The 18,635-nt window shown below is 40.5% G+C and overlaps 1 protein-coding gene across 1 annotated transcript in view; it reads right to left on the minus strand.

Annotated features, from left to right (window-relative positions):
• adcy2 (adenylate cyclase 2) overlaps nt 1-18,635 on the minus strand; it is a 463,739-nt gene that overhangs the window by 73,072 nt on the left and 372,032 nt on the right. Inside the window, exons 15-17 of the mRNA XM_033048027.1 lie at nt 17,700-17,797; nt 13,320-13,404; nt 95-232 (exon numbers count right to left, since the gene is read on the minus strand). Coding sequence (XP_032903918.1) covers nt 95-232; nt 13,320-13,404; nt 17,700-17,797 — 321 coding nt within the window. The remainder of the gene's footprint in view (nt 1-94; nt 233-13,319; nt 13,405-17,699; nt 17,798-18,635) is intronic.

The raw sequence follows: 18,635 nt of genomic DNA on the forward strand, positions 1-18,635 counted from the left end.
AGATACTCAGAAAAATATAAATATTATGATTTACAAAAAACGTTACCTAACAGGAAAATAATTTAATGTATTAGTTTTTTATAAAATGACTTACCATGTTAAATATAGCCATAACTAATATAACTGCAGTAGTAGTCATTGTGAGCGTAAGACGTAGCCAAGGTCTATTGGTAATTATCTCAGATGATTTCAAAATCCACAACAAGGAAGTTGAAGCCTTCTTGCTGCATTGCTAGATGCAAGAGAAACATAAATTAAACTTCTGTATAGAAAATATTAAACTACACAGTACTTGCAGGAAAAATTAACTTGCCATTCTGAGTTCCTTTCGACAGTAAAACAATAGATTTTTTCTCCTCAAATAAACAGAATTTAATGAGATTCAACTGTTCATGCAGCCATGGCAAGATAAATCTTCAACCTCCTTTGATACCATTTAAGTATTTGAATGCAATATTTATAATAACATATGATGCAGAAAGAATGTATTTAAATTCTTCCATGTGTTAAAACATTAATGAAGCAGTACTGCGTAAGGTCTGATGCCAGGTCTCGACGAGGCTAGGAGAGAAATATATACCAATGTAGATGTCATCCAAAGTGTTAATAGTAGCCACACTGCACAAACTGTGCTGTAAATCTTTGCTCTGTAATCTCCCACCAGGGTCAGGGAGGAGGGGGTGGCGAGAGATTGAGGTGGTTATATTGCAGGGAGATGGGCAGAGGAGAAAGAGAATATTTGTGCTGGGGGTTGGTGAATTTGGTGAAAATATCATGGGGGAGGTTTATGAAAGATTGGAAGATGGGGAACATTGGGATCTGGGAGATCACCAAAGAGGCACTGGCGGTTTTAAAATGAATTAAGGTGGAAAAAATCCCCAGCACCTGACCAAGTACATTCTGGAACTTCCAGAACTCGATTGACTGAGCTATAGGGAGTGGTTGAGCAGGCTAGGTCTTTATTCCTCAGAGGATGGGGGTGATCTTACAGTGATCATGAGAGTATATATTGGGTAAACACACATAGAAACATAGAAACATAGAAATTAGGTGCAGGAGTAGGCCATTCGGCCCTTCGAGCCTGCACCGCCATTCAATATGATCATGGCTGATCATCCAACTCAGTATCCCGTACCTGCCTTCTCTCCATACCCTCTGATCCCCTTAGCCACAAGGGCCACATCTAACTCCCTCTTAAATATAGCCAATGAACTGGCCTCGACTACCCTCTGTGGCAGGGAGTTCCAGAGATTCACCACTCTCTGTGTGAAAAAAGTTCTTCTCATCTCGGTTTTAAAGGATTTCCCCCTTATCCTTAAGCTGTGACCCCTTGTCCTGGACTTCCCCAACATCGGGAGCAATCTTCCTGCATCTAGCCTGTCCAACCCCTTAAGAATTTTGTAAGTTTCTATAAGATCCCCTCTCAATCTCCTAAATTCTAGAGAGTATAAACCAAGTCTATCCAGTCTTTCTTCATAAGACAGTCCTGACATCCCAGGAATCAGTCTGGTGAACCTTCTCTGCACTCCCTCTATGGCAATAATGTCCTTCCTCAGATTTGGAGACCAAAACTGTACGCAATACTCCAGGTGTGGTCTCACCAAGACCCTGTACAACTGCAGTAGAACGTCCCTGCTCCTATACTCAAAAGACAGAGTCTTTTGCCCAGAGTAGGGGAATCAAGAACCAGAGGACATAGGTTCAAGGTGAGGGGGGAAGATTTAATGGGAACCTGAGAGAGCCTGTATTTTTTTTTACAGTAAAGGTGGTGTGTGTTGGTGCTGGAGGAGGTAGTTGAGGCAGGAACTATCATAACGTTTAAGAAACATTTGGACAGGTACATGAGTAAGGTAGGTTGGAGGGATATAGGTCAAAAGCAGGCTGAGTGGGACTAGTGTAGATGGGGCATGTTGGGCCGAAGGGGCTGTTTCTATGCTGTATGACTTTATGGCTCTATAACTTGTGAGAAGGTAGGGAGGAGATAGCAGAGACCCTTGCAGAGATGTTGGCATCATCATGAGTCACAGATAAAGTTCCAGAATAAACTTCCAGTTCCAGAAATACTATTATTTAAGAAGGATCAATGACAAGCCAGGTTTGTTGAAGAAGTCATTGAGGATTAAAGAGGGCAGGCAGTGGACGATGTCTTTATGGACTTTAGTAAGGCATTTTGACAAGATTCTATATGATAGGCTTGTCTGGAAGATTACTGCAGCTGACCTTTGCCTGGATCATTTTGCCCATGTATATCCCAAAGTTTGCTTCCAATCCCCGATCATTCCCCCGCCACCAAATCCTGATTCATCAGATCCATTTCTCTCTTACATCCAATTTATTTTGTGCTCTCCACGATGGCAAATTCCCACAAGGAAATGCCTTGAACATGGTAGTTCATATTGACTTGAATCTCAGGAACCACTGAACTATTCAGCAGCAGATCCTTGGTCATTCATGAAAATCGGATTGCTCAATGCACTTTTTACAGGTGCTAACTTATTTTGTGGCATCTGAATGATTTTTGGCATTCGAAAATATTCAAGATCTATTGACAGTTTTTAATACCACTGTAAAATTAAAAAATCTTCAGAAATCTTCAAAATAATTTAAATTTCATAAACATTTATAATCTTTCTTTGTGCCAGAGTACAATATGGTTAAGAATGTATGTACAGATTTCCACCTGAAGTGGTCTGGTCTCATTGCAGCTTTGCGCTCTCTTACTGGACACCTTCTGAGGAGTCTTTACACGTGGCCACATTTGGGAAGCAAGTGCCTAACCACCGGCCACAGTCTTGGGACTTTAGTGTCTGAATAGAAATTCCAAAATTGTTCACAATTACGTGGAGGGAGTTTGTAGATAATTTTTCAAAAATCTGGGGTTATTAATGCTGCTGGACCAACAGAATACTTTCAGCATTTTTCTATTTTTTTTATTGAGGGTCGAACTAATGTTGAAAACAGTAATCCAAACTTTGACATCTATTGCCAAAATATACCTTATTAATAGTTAGATTTTTGAGGTCAAAATAATCTTGCAGTATCAGTCCTTGCATGCCCCGACCCACTCAGTACTGGCACTTACGTCAAAAAACACATGAAAAAGATTTATTGAAGCATATACTGTAAATGTGTCGAATGTGCAATGACAGGATCATCATTTATTCATGATTTATGAAGCACATATTTTCCAACTGTCATCCTTTTCAATGTGCAGTATCTTAAAATGTATACATTCATCTACAAATATTTGCTTCTATTTTAAGTTCCATTCCTCAATTTATTTACTCCATAAATTGTGAAAAAATTAATAAAGAATAAGGAATGAGCATTATTAATGAAGATATCACATGCCTTAAAATAACAATCAGTATGTGACAATCAACTGTGCATTTATTGCACGGATGAGATAACATTTTATTAATGAGATAATATTACTATCTAAATGGCGTCAAGTTGGGAAAAGGGGAAGTACAACGGGATCTGGGGGTCCTTGTACATCAGTCTACGAAAGTAAGCATGCAGGTACAGCAGGCAGTGAAGAAAGCGAATGGCATGTTGGCCTTTATAACAAGAGGAATCGAATATAGGAGCAAAGAGGTCCTTCTGTAATTGTACAGAGCCCTAGTGAGACCATACCATGAGTATTGTGTGCAGTTTTGGTCTCCTAATTTGAGGAAGGACATTCTTGCTATTGAGGGAGTGCAGCGTAGGTTTACAAGGTTAATTCCCGGGCTGGTGGGACTGTCATATGCTGAGAGAATGGAGCAGCTGGGCTTGTACACTCTGGAGTTTAGAAGGATGGGAGGGAATCTCATTGAAACATATAAGATTGTTAAGGGCTTGGACACACTAGAGGCAGGAAACATGTTCCTGATGTTGGGGGAGTCCAGAACCAGGGGCCACAGTTTGAGAATAAGGAGTAGGCCATTTAGAACGGAGACGAGGGAGTGGTGTGACTGTGGAATTCTCTGCCTCAGAGGGTGGTGGAGGCAGGTTCTCTGGATGTTTTCTCTGTTGACAGCAGCTATTGATTTAACCTTTGCCGTGATAAAGTCATATTCTTATAGTCATACAGCGTGGAAACAGACCCTTCGGCCCAAATTGCCCACACTGACCAATGTGTCCCATCTACACTAATCCCACCTGCCTGGATTTGGCCCATACCCTATCCTATCCATGTACCTGTCTAAATGTTTCTTAAATGTTGGAATAGTACCAGCCTCAACTATATCCTCTGGCAGCTTGTTGAATACACCTACCACTCTTTGTGTAAAAAGTTACCCCTACGGTTCCTAGTAAATCTTTTCCCCCTCCATTTGTAAATAGCTCATTCTAAGCTTCCCCCAGCTTGTATTGGAGCCTACCACAGAGAAGGCAATTCTGGATTTAGTGTTATGTAATGAACTTGATTTGATAAAGGACCTAGAGGTTAATGAGCCATTAGGAGGCAGTGACCATAACATGGTCAGGTTTAATCAACAATTGGAGAGGGAGAAGAGTAGATCGGAGGCGTCAGTGTTGCAGTTGAATAAAGGAGGAGCTGACCAAAGTTGACTGGAAAGATACACTAGCATGGTTGACAGTGGAACAAAGATGGCAGGTGTTTCTAGGAATAATACAGAAGGTGCAGGATCAGTTCATTCCTAGGAGGAAGAAAGATTCCAAGGGGAGAAAGGGACGACCATGGCTGACAAGGGACGTCAGGGGACAGTATAAAAATTAAAGCGAAGAATTACAAAGTAGCAAAGATGAGCAGGAAGCAAGAGGATTGGGTAATGTTTAAAGGACAACAGAAGATAACCAAAAAGACAATACGGGGAGAAAAGATGAGGTACGGAGGTAAGCTAGCCAAGAATATAAAGCAGGATAGTAAAAGCTTCTTTAGGTATGTGAAGAGGAAAAAAAATAGTTAATACCAAAGTTGGACCCTTGAAGACCGAAAAAGGTGAATTTATTATGGGGAACAAGGAAATGGCAGGTGAGTTAAACAGGTACATTGGATCTGTTTTCACTAAGGAGGACACAAACAATCTTCCTGATATAGTAGTGGCCAGAGGATCTGGGGTGACAGAGGAACTGAAGGAAATCCACATTAGGCAGGAAATGGTGTTGGAGAGACTGATGGGACTGAAGGCTGATAAATCCCCAGGGCCTGATGGTCTGCATCCCAGGGTACTTAAGGAAGTGGATCTAGAAATCGTGAATGCATTGGTGATAATTTTCCAATGTTCTATAGACTCAGGATCAGTTCCTGTGGATTGGAGGGTAGCTAATGTTATCCCACTTTTTAAGAAAGGCGGGAGAGAAAACTGGGAATTATAGACCAGTTAGCCTGACATCGGTGGTGGGGAAGATGCTGGAGTCAATTATAAAAGATGAGATAGCCGCACATTTGGATAGCAATAACAGGATCGGTCCGAGTCAGCATGGATTTACGAAGGGGAAATCATGCTTGACTAACTTCTGGAATTTTTTGAAGCTGTAACTAGGAAAATGGACAAAGGAGAGCTAGTGGATGTAGTGTACCTGGACTTTCAGAAAGCATTTGATAAGGTCCCACATAGGAGATTAGTGGGCAAAATGAAGGCACATGGTATTGTGGGTAGAGTGTTGACATGGATAGAGAAGTGGTTGGCAGACAGGAAACAAAGAGTAGGGATTAACGGGTCCCTTTCAGAATGACAGGCAGTGACTAGTGGGGTACCGCAAGGCTCGGTGCTGGGACCGCAGCTATTTACAATATACATCAATGATTTGGATGAAGGGATTAAAAGTAACATTAGCAAATTTGCAGATGAGAATGCAAGGTGACTTGGACAGGTTGGAGGAGTGGGCAGATGCATGGCAGATGACGTTTAATGCGGATAAATGTGAGGTTATCCACTTTGGTAGCAAAAACAGGAAGGCAGATTACTATCTAAATGGCGTCAAGTTGGGAAAAGGGGAAGTACAACGGGATCTGGGGGTCCTTGTACATCAGTCTATGAAAGTAAGCATGCAGGTACAGCAGGCAGTGAAGAAAGCGAATGGCATGTTGGCCTTTATAACAAGAGGAATCGAATATAGGAGCAAAGAGGTCCTTCTGCAGTTGTACAGAGCCCTAGTGAGACCACATCTGGTGTATTGTGTGCAGTTTTGGTCCCCTAATTTGAGGAAGGACATTCGTGCTATTGAGGGAGTGCAGCGTAGGTTTACAAGGTTAATTCCCAGGATGGCGGGACTGTCATATGCTGAGAGAATGGAGCAGCTGGGCTTGTACACTCTGGAGTTTAGAAGGATGAGAGGGAATCTCATTGAAACATATAAGATTGTTAAGGGCTTGGACACACTAGAGGCAGGAAACATGTTCCTGATGTTGGGGGGGTCCAGAACCAGGGGCCACAGTTTAAGAATAAGGAGTAAGCGGTTTAGAACGGAGACGAGGAAACACTTTTTCAAACAGAGAGTGGTGAGTCTGTGGAATTTTCTGCCTCAGAGGGCGGTGGAGGCAGGTTCCCTGGATGCTTTCAAGAGAGAGCTAGATAGGGCTCTTAAAAGTAGCGGAGTCAGGGGATATGGGGTACTGATTGGGGATGTTCAGCCATGATCACATTGAATGGCGGTGCTGGCTCGAAGGGCCAAATGGCCTCTCCTGCACCTATTGTCTATTGTCTATATCCTAAGTAAAAATAGTGACTCATCTAATAGAGGATGACGGAATTTTGCTGCTCAATAATGTTTCTGCAAATAATTAAAGGAAAAAAAGTAAGAATAAAAGTCAAAAGATCAGATAGCATTTGTAAAGAGAGAAACAGAGTTCATGTTTTAGGTCAATGGACTTTCATTGGAACTGAGAATAGTTACAGAAATAATGAGTTTTAGGATATGAGAATGAGGTGGAGAGGAAATGGAACAAAAAGGGTTGGGTATGGATTAAAACACAAAGGCAGTGATAGTACAAACTGAAAGGAAATTGTAATGGGGAAACAAGGGATTTCCCTGGAGAAAAAAAAATAAACACAGATTAATTCAGTCACAGAAATGTGGAATGATTGCTGGAAATTGAAATAAAAACGTCCGAACTGCTGAAACCTAAACACTTGCCAGGTGAAGAACTGAGGTGGTCATGGTGGCGCAGTGGTAGAGTTGCTGTTTTACAGCGAATGCAGCGCCAGAGACGCGGGTTCGATCCCAACTTCGGGTACTGTCTGTACGGAGTTTGTACTTTCTCCCCGTAACCTGCATGGGTTTTCGCCGAGATCTTTGGTTTCCTCCCACACTCCAAAGACATACAGGTTTGTAGGTTAATTGGCTTGGTAAATGTAATTAATGTCCCTAGTGTGTGTAGGATAGTGTTAATGTGTGGGGATGGCCGGTGGGCCAAAAGGCCTGTTTCCGCACTGTATCTCTACACTAAACTAAACTGATCCTCTTGGGCATTTCTTCTTTTGCTGTTCATTGTGTGGCCTTCCTACAATGGAGATCTCTGGGTAGAAAATCTCTCTAAGTGCAGAAGCACCCTCAATGTTCCAGTTGTTTATCACTTTTATTGTCTATTCCACCCCCCCAATTTTTTTGTTGTTGTCTCACCTTCTTACAATGCCCCAGTGTGGCCCAATAAAGCCAAGGTGTGCATATATTGCTGGTTTTCCTAGCTGGCACAGAATCAAAATCCTAAATCTAACAATTTAGTCGGAGTACCTTCACCATGTTCTACAGAAGTAAAAGCCCTCAAGAATAATTAAAGGTTGGAATTAAATGGTGGCCTTATCAGTAACAGGAAACCTTTTGAGAAGGTGCCGAAGAGGTTTACAGTAATGCTGCTTGGATTAAGATGTTAGCTATAGGGTGAGTTGGAGCAAATTGGACTGTCGGAGGATGAGGGCAGATCTGATAGAAATACAGGACATTATGAGAGGTATAGATAGGTTAGAAAGTCAGAACGTTTCTCACAGGGTGGGAATGTCAAAGAGCATAGCCTTGAGGTGAGACGGGCAAGTTTAAAGGAGATGTGTGATACAATTTATTTTTACAGAGTTGGTGTTGTGCGCTTGGAGTGTGTAGCTCAGAGCAGATATGACAGTGGTGTTTAAGGGGCTTTTAGATAGGCACACGAATGTGCAGGTAATGGATGGATGCAGATCACCTCTAGGCAGAGGAGATTAGTTTAACTTGACATCATGGACCTTGTGGACCGATGGATCCATCCCTATTCAGTACTTTTCCATGTTCTATGTCAACATCTTAATTCCAAGTACATTAAAAGAACAGTCAAGCCAATTCAACGGAGACTCCCAAACCCTATGATTTGTACTACCATGGAGGGCAATGGCTACAGAAAAACCACCACCTGCACGTGTCACTTCAAGTCACACAGCATCCTGACTTGGAAATAGATTGCCAGTTTTCATAGACCATAGAAATTCCTCCAAACAGGACAATGAAAGTACTTTCACCAGAGGATACAGTGGTTCCAGATGACAGATCTCCACTACTTTCTCAAAGGCAATTAGAAATAAACAATGAATGCTGATCTTGCCATTGATCCCCATACTCTGCAAATATTTATCAAGACACCTATTATATGTAATGAATGAGGCTTTCCAAGAAAATAATTTAAAACTCTTTGTACTTCGATAAGAACAAAAAGATTTGCTTCTCCAGTTTTCAGTCGCCTCTTGATTATATCTTTCATCCCACACAATAATAGCCACTCTGAGAAGATATTTCATGTTTAAAATTTGTATGAAATCTAGATCCACCCACCACCTCCCATCTACACGACCACTTCACTACCACCCACTATCAACCGCCCTCTCGATAAAATCAGATTAAACAACTTTTCAACTATGAAAATCAACACTTACATATTTATCTTGACAGTTCATCTAAGGTACTAGAGAACTGTGATTGTTCATGAAATCATACTTCAGCATAGCCAATGGCTTCTGGGAAAGTAAGCAGGATATTCTAAAGATAGACATAAAATGCTGCAATAACTCAGTGGGTCAGGAAAGAAAATTGGTAGGTGATGTTTCAGGTCAGGACCCTTCTTCAGACTTTCTGCCTGACCCGCTGAGTTACTCTAGGTTTTTGTGTATAACCTTTGGATAAACCAGCATCCTGCAGTTCCTTTTAAAAAAATAAAAAGCAGGAAAATCTGTTGGTTTGCCTTCTTTCATATTTTCAATGGGAATGGTGCTAGAATAATCTACATTATAGCACATTTTTAAACAATAGCACAAATGGCTAGATAATTTAAATCTTTCCTTTGCCTCTTTCAAAATGTATGGAATAATGTTGATGGTTCCATTTAACAATTGTTAAGACATGATTTAGATTGGAGATGAAATGGCAGGCTGAATACTCCCAGATATTTTTTTAATAACTATTAATCTGAAAATTTTAATCAGTAAAGTGCTGCATGAATTCCAGCAAGAAAATATGAAAATAGAATGTGTTGATGTAGAAATTTAAACCTCAAGCATGAGGGGAGAAATATCCAATGGAATGGCATACGGCATCCAATGAGCATAACGGAACCATCATGACAACGAGCTGGAGAAATTAAAATGGCTAGAATTTTAACTACAAAGAGCAATGTTAATATGTGATGTAATAGAATTTGATCACATAAAGCAATTAGGTTTCAATGTGGCCAATGTAAAGGGGAACAAATTGTTGCACATCTTCTGAACAAATGGAAGTGTTGAGCCTTGTAAGGTGATGTCCAATGGCATGTTGCATATTTTTATGTGACTTCAGCTAAATTCAATTGAACATGCATGCCCTGTGTACAGTGCAAACCACTCCAACGGGGCAAATGTTCTCAATGAACATGTCCCCTGCAAAAGAGCAACCATGAAGTCTGGCTTGAAGCTACTTACAATGAGGTCTTCTTTAAGTTCTGTACTCAGCTCTCATTTCATGTCTCTCCTGCACCTCACACTTCAGTATCCTGACATGACTGGAATCTATATTCCCATCCCTTCATTAATCACACTTTACACCCCCACCAGTCAAGCTCTATCCCCAAACCACCAGGTGATTTCAGTCCTCTCTCCCCACAAATGTCTGACATGTCCCTTCTATTGAAACTCTGAGAACTCCTTTTGGACTACTGATGGTCTCAACTTTTCCTCAAGTAACCACAACGTGCTTGAGTTCTTTCACCTCCAGCCTTTGCTGAGTAGATTGGGAAAAGGCTTTAGTATGCATTCTCTGCGTAAGACCTGTTCTATGCCACATGACACATTGAGATCCTTACACAACAGAATCCTGCAGTGCCCTGCCCACTCATTAAATATATACTGTTGTGCTGGTTTAATCGACCTTTCCTGGTGTCAGAAAATTTCTAAATCAAGGTCTGTATCTCATAATATACTTTATAGGTTCACACCAGGACACAAAGTACAGGAGTAACTCAATGGTCAGGCATCATCTCTGAAGAACATTGGATAGGTGACGTTTCAGGTCAGGTCCCTTGGTCAGACTGAAGAAATGTTCCGACCCAAAACATCACTGATCCATATTTTCCAGAGATGCTGCCTGGCCTGCTGAGTTACCCCAGCACTTTGTCTTCTTTTGTGTAAATCAGCATCTGCAGTTCCTTGTTTCTAGCTTCAGAATTGTTTAAAGTGACCCATTTGTCTATTAAAAACATCATCCTACATTGTGTTAACTCAGATTTATTCAAATTCCTCCCATGTTTTTTTAAATTCCATGTGCATGACAGAACAAATACTTTGGGGTCTTAAATTATCTATATAACTAAAAGGTTAATCTTGACCAGTTCCTGTCTGCGTTGTATATTGATTTTAGAAAAAAACGCTACCCTATATTGCTATGATTTTTGGCCATCTTACTCACAGTCCTCCTTTGCTGAGGCAGCCCTGAGGATTTTTCCGATCGATGAAAAATAAAAAAGTTATGAGTGTTTAAAAAATCTTGAGATCAGCTGATTGGTCCTCTCGCCTGTTAATCACCATGATGAAGGTAACGCCCCTTCCGGGGGGGGGGGAGGGCTATAAAACCCCGGATGCCTGGATGTCAGTCAGTCACTCTGGAAGATCGCGAGGGAGAGGCCACAACTCTGATTATGCTGTGAGTTAACTGAACTGCGAGTCTACTGAACTGTGAGTCTGCAATGTACTTGGAATAAATGATTTGTTAGCCCTTAATGAAAATAAAATGAGCTGTTTGGCCTGGCCTGTGCTTGAAACTGCAATGGAAATGGAAATGAAATGAAAATGCAATGAGCTGTTTGGCCTGTCCTGTGCTTGAAACTGCAATGGAAATGGAAATGAAATGATAATGCAATGAGCTGTTTGGCCTGCCCTGTGCTTGAAACTGCAACGGAAATGGAAATTAAATGAAAATGAAATGAGCTGTTGGGCTGCACTATGCTTGAAACTGAAATGGAAATTGAAATGGAAATGAAATGAAAATGCAATGAGCTGTTTGGCCTGCCCTGTGCTTGAATGCAATGGAAATGGAAATGAAATGAAAATGCAATCTGTTTGGCTTGCCCTGTGCTTGGAACTGCAATGGAAATGGAAATTAAATGAAAATGCAATGGGCTGTTTGGCCTGCCCTGTGCTTGAAATTGCAACGGAAATGGAAATGAAATGAAAATGCAATGGGCTGTTTGGCCTGCCCTGTGCTTGAAACTGCAATGGAAATGGAAATGAAATGAAAATGCAATGAGCTGTTTGGCTTGCCCTGTGCTTGGAACTGCAATGGAAATGGAAATGAAATGAAAATGCAATGGGCTGTTTGGCCTGACCTGTGCTTGAAACTGCAATGGAAATGGAAATGAAATGAAAATGCAATGGGCTGTTTGGCCTGCCCTGTGCTTGAAACTGCAATGGAAATGGAAATTAAATGAAAATGCAATAGGCTGTTTGGCCTGCCCTGTGCTTGAAATTGAAATGGAAATGTAACAAAATAAGTTGTTTGGCCTGCCTGAAACCACTAATTTCGGCCCACAAGGCCCCTATTAGCTGAGAAACAGGTCCCTTTGCCCAAAATGCCCGTATTAGTCTTTCACTGAGATTTCACTCAGATTTTTTTTTAAAGATCCCCCTTCGGCCCATCAGACTTGTACTAGCCCATGAGGAGTCCCTTCGGCCCATCAGTAAGTATTCCTGCTGCAAGCATTAAACCTCACCCCGGTATTTTTCTCCCTCCCTTCATTGGCTCCCTGTGAGATCCAGGCCAGGATAGACTTTCCTCCTTCATTGTTGTGATCTGCAGAAAAACATGGAAATTTTCTAAAATTGATTCTCCACCCTCCTCACCCCCCCCCCCCCCATTCTCTCTCACAGTCTCTCTCTCACCTGCTTTGTACAGAATTTCTGGCAGTTTCTGTCACCAGGCCTGGGTGACAGAGCTGCCAGCCTACCAGGCCTGAGTGACTGAGCTGCCAGCCCACCAGGCCTGAGTGACTGAGCTGCCAGCCCACCAGGCCTGAGTGACTGAGCTGCCAGCCCACCAGGCCTGAGTGACTGAGCTGCCAGCCTACCAGGCCTGAGTGACTGAGCTGCCAGCCCACCAGGCCTGAGTGACTGAGCTGCCAGCCCACCAGGCCTGAGTGACTGAGCTGCCAGCCCAACAGGCCTGAGTGACTGAGCTGCCATCCCACCAAGCCTGAGTGACTGAGCTGCCAGCCCAAGAATCCATTCGGCCCACGTCAATACTAGCCCTCTGGAAACCAGTCCCTTCGGCCCACAACACCCCTACTAGCACTTTAAAAAGCCTCCCCCCCCCTCCCCCACTGGCCCACTGAATTGGTGGAGAGGTGGAATATTGCGTTGGGGGACCAGCCCTCCCATGTGTACATGGGTCCCACTTAGTCTAGTATACTTTGTAAGTCTGTTTAAACTGTTTTCTAATTGTTTTCTCCTTCTGTGCTGGCTGTTCAACTGCATGTTGTCTATTGTTAAAAAAAAGCCTTTTGAAACACATCCATCATGTAGGCTGAGTTATAAGTGGGCACCTGTCAGCAGAGGAACACAGCAGTGTGACCAGCAATCACGGAACAGGATTGCACTTTAAATTATCACCTCGAGGGGAAGGACCAAAGAGCAGCTGGGAAAAAGAACAGCTTGCCTGAAATTGTTATTTTTGACATTTACTTCTTCAATCAACACAGCAATTCATTTTTAAAAGTACTGATTTTCTGCTGTGGGTGATGTGTTGATATATAACTCAAATGGATGAACATGACACATTATTTGCCTGATCAATTAAATGAACCAAAATATCTCTCTGTTAAATATTATCTCTCACAAGAATAATTTATTGTCATCTCTACTCCAGACAAAAAAATATAAACCCACCAGCAGCTGACCAGCAAAACAAGTGAAGAGGATGAAAACGAGAATGAGGAAAGCAGTTCCAAATGAAATCCCAAGAACAGGCGTTCTAGAACAGATCAAAACATTTTATTTAACGTAAATGCATTTTTGATCAATTACACACATAGCATTAACATTATCAGAATAAAAAAACATGTTTCAGTTCTTTGTGATTTAAAATTTTAAACTGTCATATATATCAAATTATCTTCTTCATATGTTTATATGTATAGGAGCAGAATTAGGCCATCTGTCCCATCAAGTCTATGCTGCCATTCTGATGTATCTTTCCCTCTCAACCCCATTCTTCTGCCTTCTCCCTATAACCCCTGACTTCAGCTTAAAAATATCAATTGACTTGGCCTCCACAGCCTTCTGTGGCAATGAATTCCACAGATTCACCACCCTCTGACCGAGGCCTGGGTGACTTATTCGCCTTCAGATCTTTCAGCTTCCAAAGCACCTTCTTAGTAATAGCCACTCCACTAACCTCCACCGCCTGACTCTCCTGAATTTCAGGCACATTGTTGTTGTCTTCCATGATGAAGACTGATGCAAAACACTTACTCAATTCATCAGCCATTTCGCTATTCCCTATTATCACTTCTCCAGCATCTTTTTCCAATGGTCCAATGTCCACTCTTGCCTCTTCCTTACTCTTGATATACCTGAAGAAACTTTTGCTATCCTCTTTTAAATTATTAGCTAGCTTAATTTCATATTTCATCTTTCCTCCCCTTATTGCCTTTTTAGTTACTTTCTGTTGTTGTTTTTAAAAGCTTTCCAATCCTCTAGCTTCCGATTAATCTTGACAATGTTATATGCCTTCTCTTTTAGTTTTATGCTGTCTTTGACTTCCCTTGTCAGCCACGGTTGCCTCATTCTCCCCTTAGAATCTTTCTTCCTCTTTGGAATAAGATCTTGCATCTTCTGATACCACATCTTGCATATACCACATCTGGAGTATTGTGTACAGTTTTGGTCTCCTAATTTGAGGAAGGACATCCTTGTGATTGAGGCAGTGCAGCGTAGGTTCACGAGATTGATCCCTGGATGGCGGGACTGTCATATGAGGAAAGATTGAAAAGACTAGGCTTGTATTCACTGGAGTTTAGAAGGATGAGGGGGAATCTTATAGAAACATTTAAAATTATAAAAGGACTGGACAAGCTAGATGCAGGAAAAATGTTCCCAATGTTGGGCGTGTCCAGAACCAGGGGCCACAGTCTTAGAATAAAGGGGAGATCATTTAAGACTGAGGTGAGAAAAAATGTTTTCACCCAGAGAGTTGTGAATTTATGTAATTCCCTGCCACAGAGGGCAGTGGAGGCCAAATCACTGGATTGATTTAAGAGAGAGTTAGATAGAGCTCTAGGGGCTAGTTGAGTCAAGGGATATGGGGAGAGGGCAGGCACGGGTTAGTGATAGGGGACGATCAGCCGTGATCACAATGAATGGCGGTGCTGGCTCAAAGGGCCGAATGGCCTCCTCCTGCACCTATTTTCTAGTTTCTATATTCCCAGTAAATTACTGCCATTGCTGTTCCACCGTAATTCTTGGTAGGTTCTGTTTCCAATCAACTTTAGCCAGCTCCTCCCTCATGCCTCTATAGTCACCTTTAGTCACCTTTACTCAACAACTAATTGTTTTTTGAACTGATGGTGACTTTCCCATCCAGATGGTTGTCCAATTGAACGTAACGAAGGCTACAAGTAGCAATAAGACATTAAGAAAATAACTAGTTTTGAGTAAATAGTTCTCGATTGTAATTAGTTTGTTCCACAACCATTCATGGAGATAAAAAGATAAAGTGGAAGTCCCATTTACAATAACACAGCTTTCAACAACTATGCTAATGTGCAATGCAAAGTCAAATCTGTATCAAAGATAAAGGACCCTAATTGTTATAAATCATGAACTGAACTGAACTGAAATTCTTGTATACAGTTACTTTGCTATTGTTGCATGGTGGTCAGGCTGATGGACTATTATCTAGAGTCCTGGACTTTTGATCTGTCGGCATGAGTTTGAATCCCAGATGGCTGTTAAGAAATTTAGACTCATGTAATTAAACAAATCTGGAATAATAAAAAAGCTAGGTTCAACAATGGTTTCAATGAAACTCCCAGGTTGGTACAAAAACCCATCTGTTTAGTGATATCCTTCACAGAAAGAAATCTACAATTACTGAATGTACTCACCAATATGTGACTCCAAATCTATCAATATAATTAATTGACCTCTGAAATGGCCTAAAAAGCCACTCAGTTCAGGGAGCAATAAATGCTGGCATTGATAATGACGTTTACAATGAATATATTACAGTGAATTTACAGTTAATATATCATTAAAAATACATTTCAGAGTTAGATGAATGTTGTTCTACAAACTTAACAGTCAATTTTAGTACATTATAATTGAATGACACCAATGTTGAAATAAATTATATGTCAATATACTGTAATCATGAAAACCTAGTTTTAATGCAGTGTTCCTTGATCAGGAATTATCGTCTATCTGAACTTTCCCTGGAATTTAATGGCTGACCTGCCCTGAGCATCTTGTTTCCTGGAGTATAGGAAGGAAACACATGATCTGTTAAATTTCTTTTTTTGTCACAGTTGATAAAACCAAATCACTCATGAAAGCCTGAATTCATGTTGTAATTTTTATTTTGATTTGATTTGATTCTCGTAAATGTTGATTACATTTTGCTTGTGAAGAATCTTAAAATAAAAAGTAACAATTTTGTAGATGCTTTGGATTTTAAAGATCCACGCAGTAATTTTATAATATTGCTAGCCAGAGTGGAAGGTTAGTGGGAAGAAAATCTAGTTTCACCCGTGATGCAGTTAAGGATCATTTCTGTTATTAAATCTTGTGACAATGTTGAAAGCAAATCACTCTATTCAATTTTCATAAAGTGAATATATAAATGTATGTGAAGAATGGAATCCACAAACAATGGAAGATTTTAAATACATTGGGTTCCAGCATATTTTTTCGCTCATTTCTATCAACAAGCTAATTAATCAACAATTCACATTATGACATACCATTGCATAGTTGCCCAAATTTCTATTTATGGTTTTCTACTTCAACTAAATACCTGAATTCTAATTTTAGTTCAAAAAATTGTCTCCATGAAAGCTGCATTACTTATGAGGAATGGGTATCAGGCATTTAATTAAAAATTAAATTAATTTATTTGAATAACATTTTTTACAATTAACTGTGAAGGATCATTTGAATCCAAAGGTCAAAAAGGTCCAGGTAGAAGTTCCTGATTTCCCTCTGAAAAATGGCTAATTCTTATCACCAATCTTTGTGGGTGTATATATTGTCCCCAGCTATGAAGACAGGATAAAGTCTACACATTTCCTGACATTAAGTGAGTGGTACAGTTCAAACCTCCCCAGAAACAAACAGAGTGGAGCCAGGATACATTTAAAAAATGTTAGATAATGGAACAGGTTTTATTTGACCATATTTTGAGGAAAAGTAAAAGACTTTTGGGCTGCAGACAACAAATTTAACCAAATCTTTGCCAGGCAAGTGATGGCCAGGAAGAAATGAGGGATAAAGTGGCAAATAAGTGATTCCTGTAACAAACAGAAATAAACATAGTTCTAACTGAAGCACAGTGGGTCTAGGTCAGCAGATCTCACCCCTCAGTTATAGGACTACTCACTGAGATTTTGCTAGCCGTTTGATTTTGCTGACTATTTGAGATACCCACAGCTTGTGAAAGAGGAGGCAACACACCTTAGAACAAAGCTGATGAGTGATAAGTAGGAGGAATGATTCACTCTCCCGGCTGCAGACACTTACATGGTGATCACTCCCTCTCTCTTTGCTACTACTAACTCTGATCCCCATTATCATGTAATTTATATGACTGCACCCACTTTAGCTGTGAATATTGTTAGATCCTGACAGCTGGGAGCCTTACAGCAATGAAAACAATGACTAGAGTTGTGGCTTTTTGGACATTATCACAAACAGCAAGCAAAAAGCCATCAACATTGATCTTGTTCTCTAGAGGTTATGTCGTCTTTTACGTCTGTCATTCCATGAGCAAGTAACTTGGAGAGTGATCTGATGCATGGTCTAATCAGCATTTCCTGCATGCGACCTTCCAAACTAGTCCCTTTTCAATGTTGGATAGCAAATTATGGAGCCAGGATTTCACCTTCTGTCTCATTACCATGGCAACCTTAACCTGCGCCTACTGGGAATTCTAGCACTCTCCTATATTTCATTGGTGAAAGCTCTTGATGTCTCAGGGAAATGTAAAGGGATGGAGAAAACACAAGGAATTTCTTATATTTAATTCAAATTAATACATTCACATGTACTTACTTTGGCAATACCAGAATCTGAACGATGAAGATGCAGAAAAATATGAGGCAAGCACAGGTGACATAGTACTTGAAGGCTGGAAGTGGAGTTGCACGATACTACAATGGTTAATACAAACATATTAATTAATGATCTGCTATAAATTTCCTATCTCACTTTACAGCAAACTGATATCTTAAAAAAAATAGCTCCCAAATTTACGGGAGGGCTTTGCTAGATGAGTCCAGTGCAAATCGACTTCTCTAAAGCAATCTAAAAAATATTGCGAATAACAATAGTTGACCTGTTTCAGCAGGTTTTAAATTCTGGTAAACAATTATGTTCGTGATTTTCCAACAAATGGCATGCAGGTGTCAATGAAAGGAGATTTCAACTCTTTGTTAAACGTGCCTATATAGCTCTATAATTTAACATCGCAAAATTTAATATTAATTCCAAACACATTTATGTGCAAGTGTACAAATGTATCACAGATGTTAGATGGTATCATTTAAAAAAGGCCATAAATAACTTTAAGAATCCACTGAAGGGTTACATTTGGTTGATTTTGCTCCGCTTATTAGATGATCTGCAGTTAACTGAGCTTTAAAAAGTGGGTATGCAATGTCCACACATACTACCATCAAGAAATATTTATAAAAGAGTGTGTGCTAGCAACATACAGAGCACTATTTTTTTTATTAGCTTACACCACTGATTTGAGTCAGTCTGCTGTTTAGCAATTCCATAATCCAGCACACAGTTGTTCTTAACCTTGCACAGCTGAACATGACCTTAAATCGACTGAAGGATATCTGCTTCCGTTACCTGAAGGGATTATACATGTGTGCAGATTATGTGCTGGTTTATTTCCTCTTGCAGTTGGTGTGAATATAAGTATTCTGTATTTACTGAGGAGAAAGACAGTAGGACGGAGGGAATTGGAGGAGTCACTGG

The sequence above is a fragment of the Amblyraja radiata genome, chromosome 2, assembly GCF_010909765.2.
Source record: "Amblyraja radiata isolate CabotCenter1 chromosome 2, sAmbRad1.1.pri, whole genome shotgun sequence".
Lineage (NCBI taxonomy): Eukaryota > Metazoa > Chordata > Chondrichthyes > Rajiformes > Rajidae > Amblyraja > Amblyraja radiata.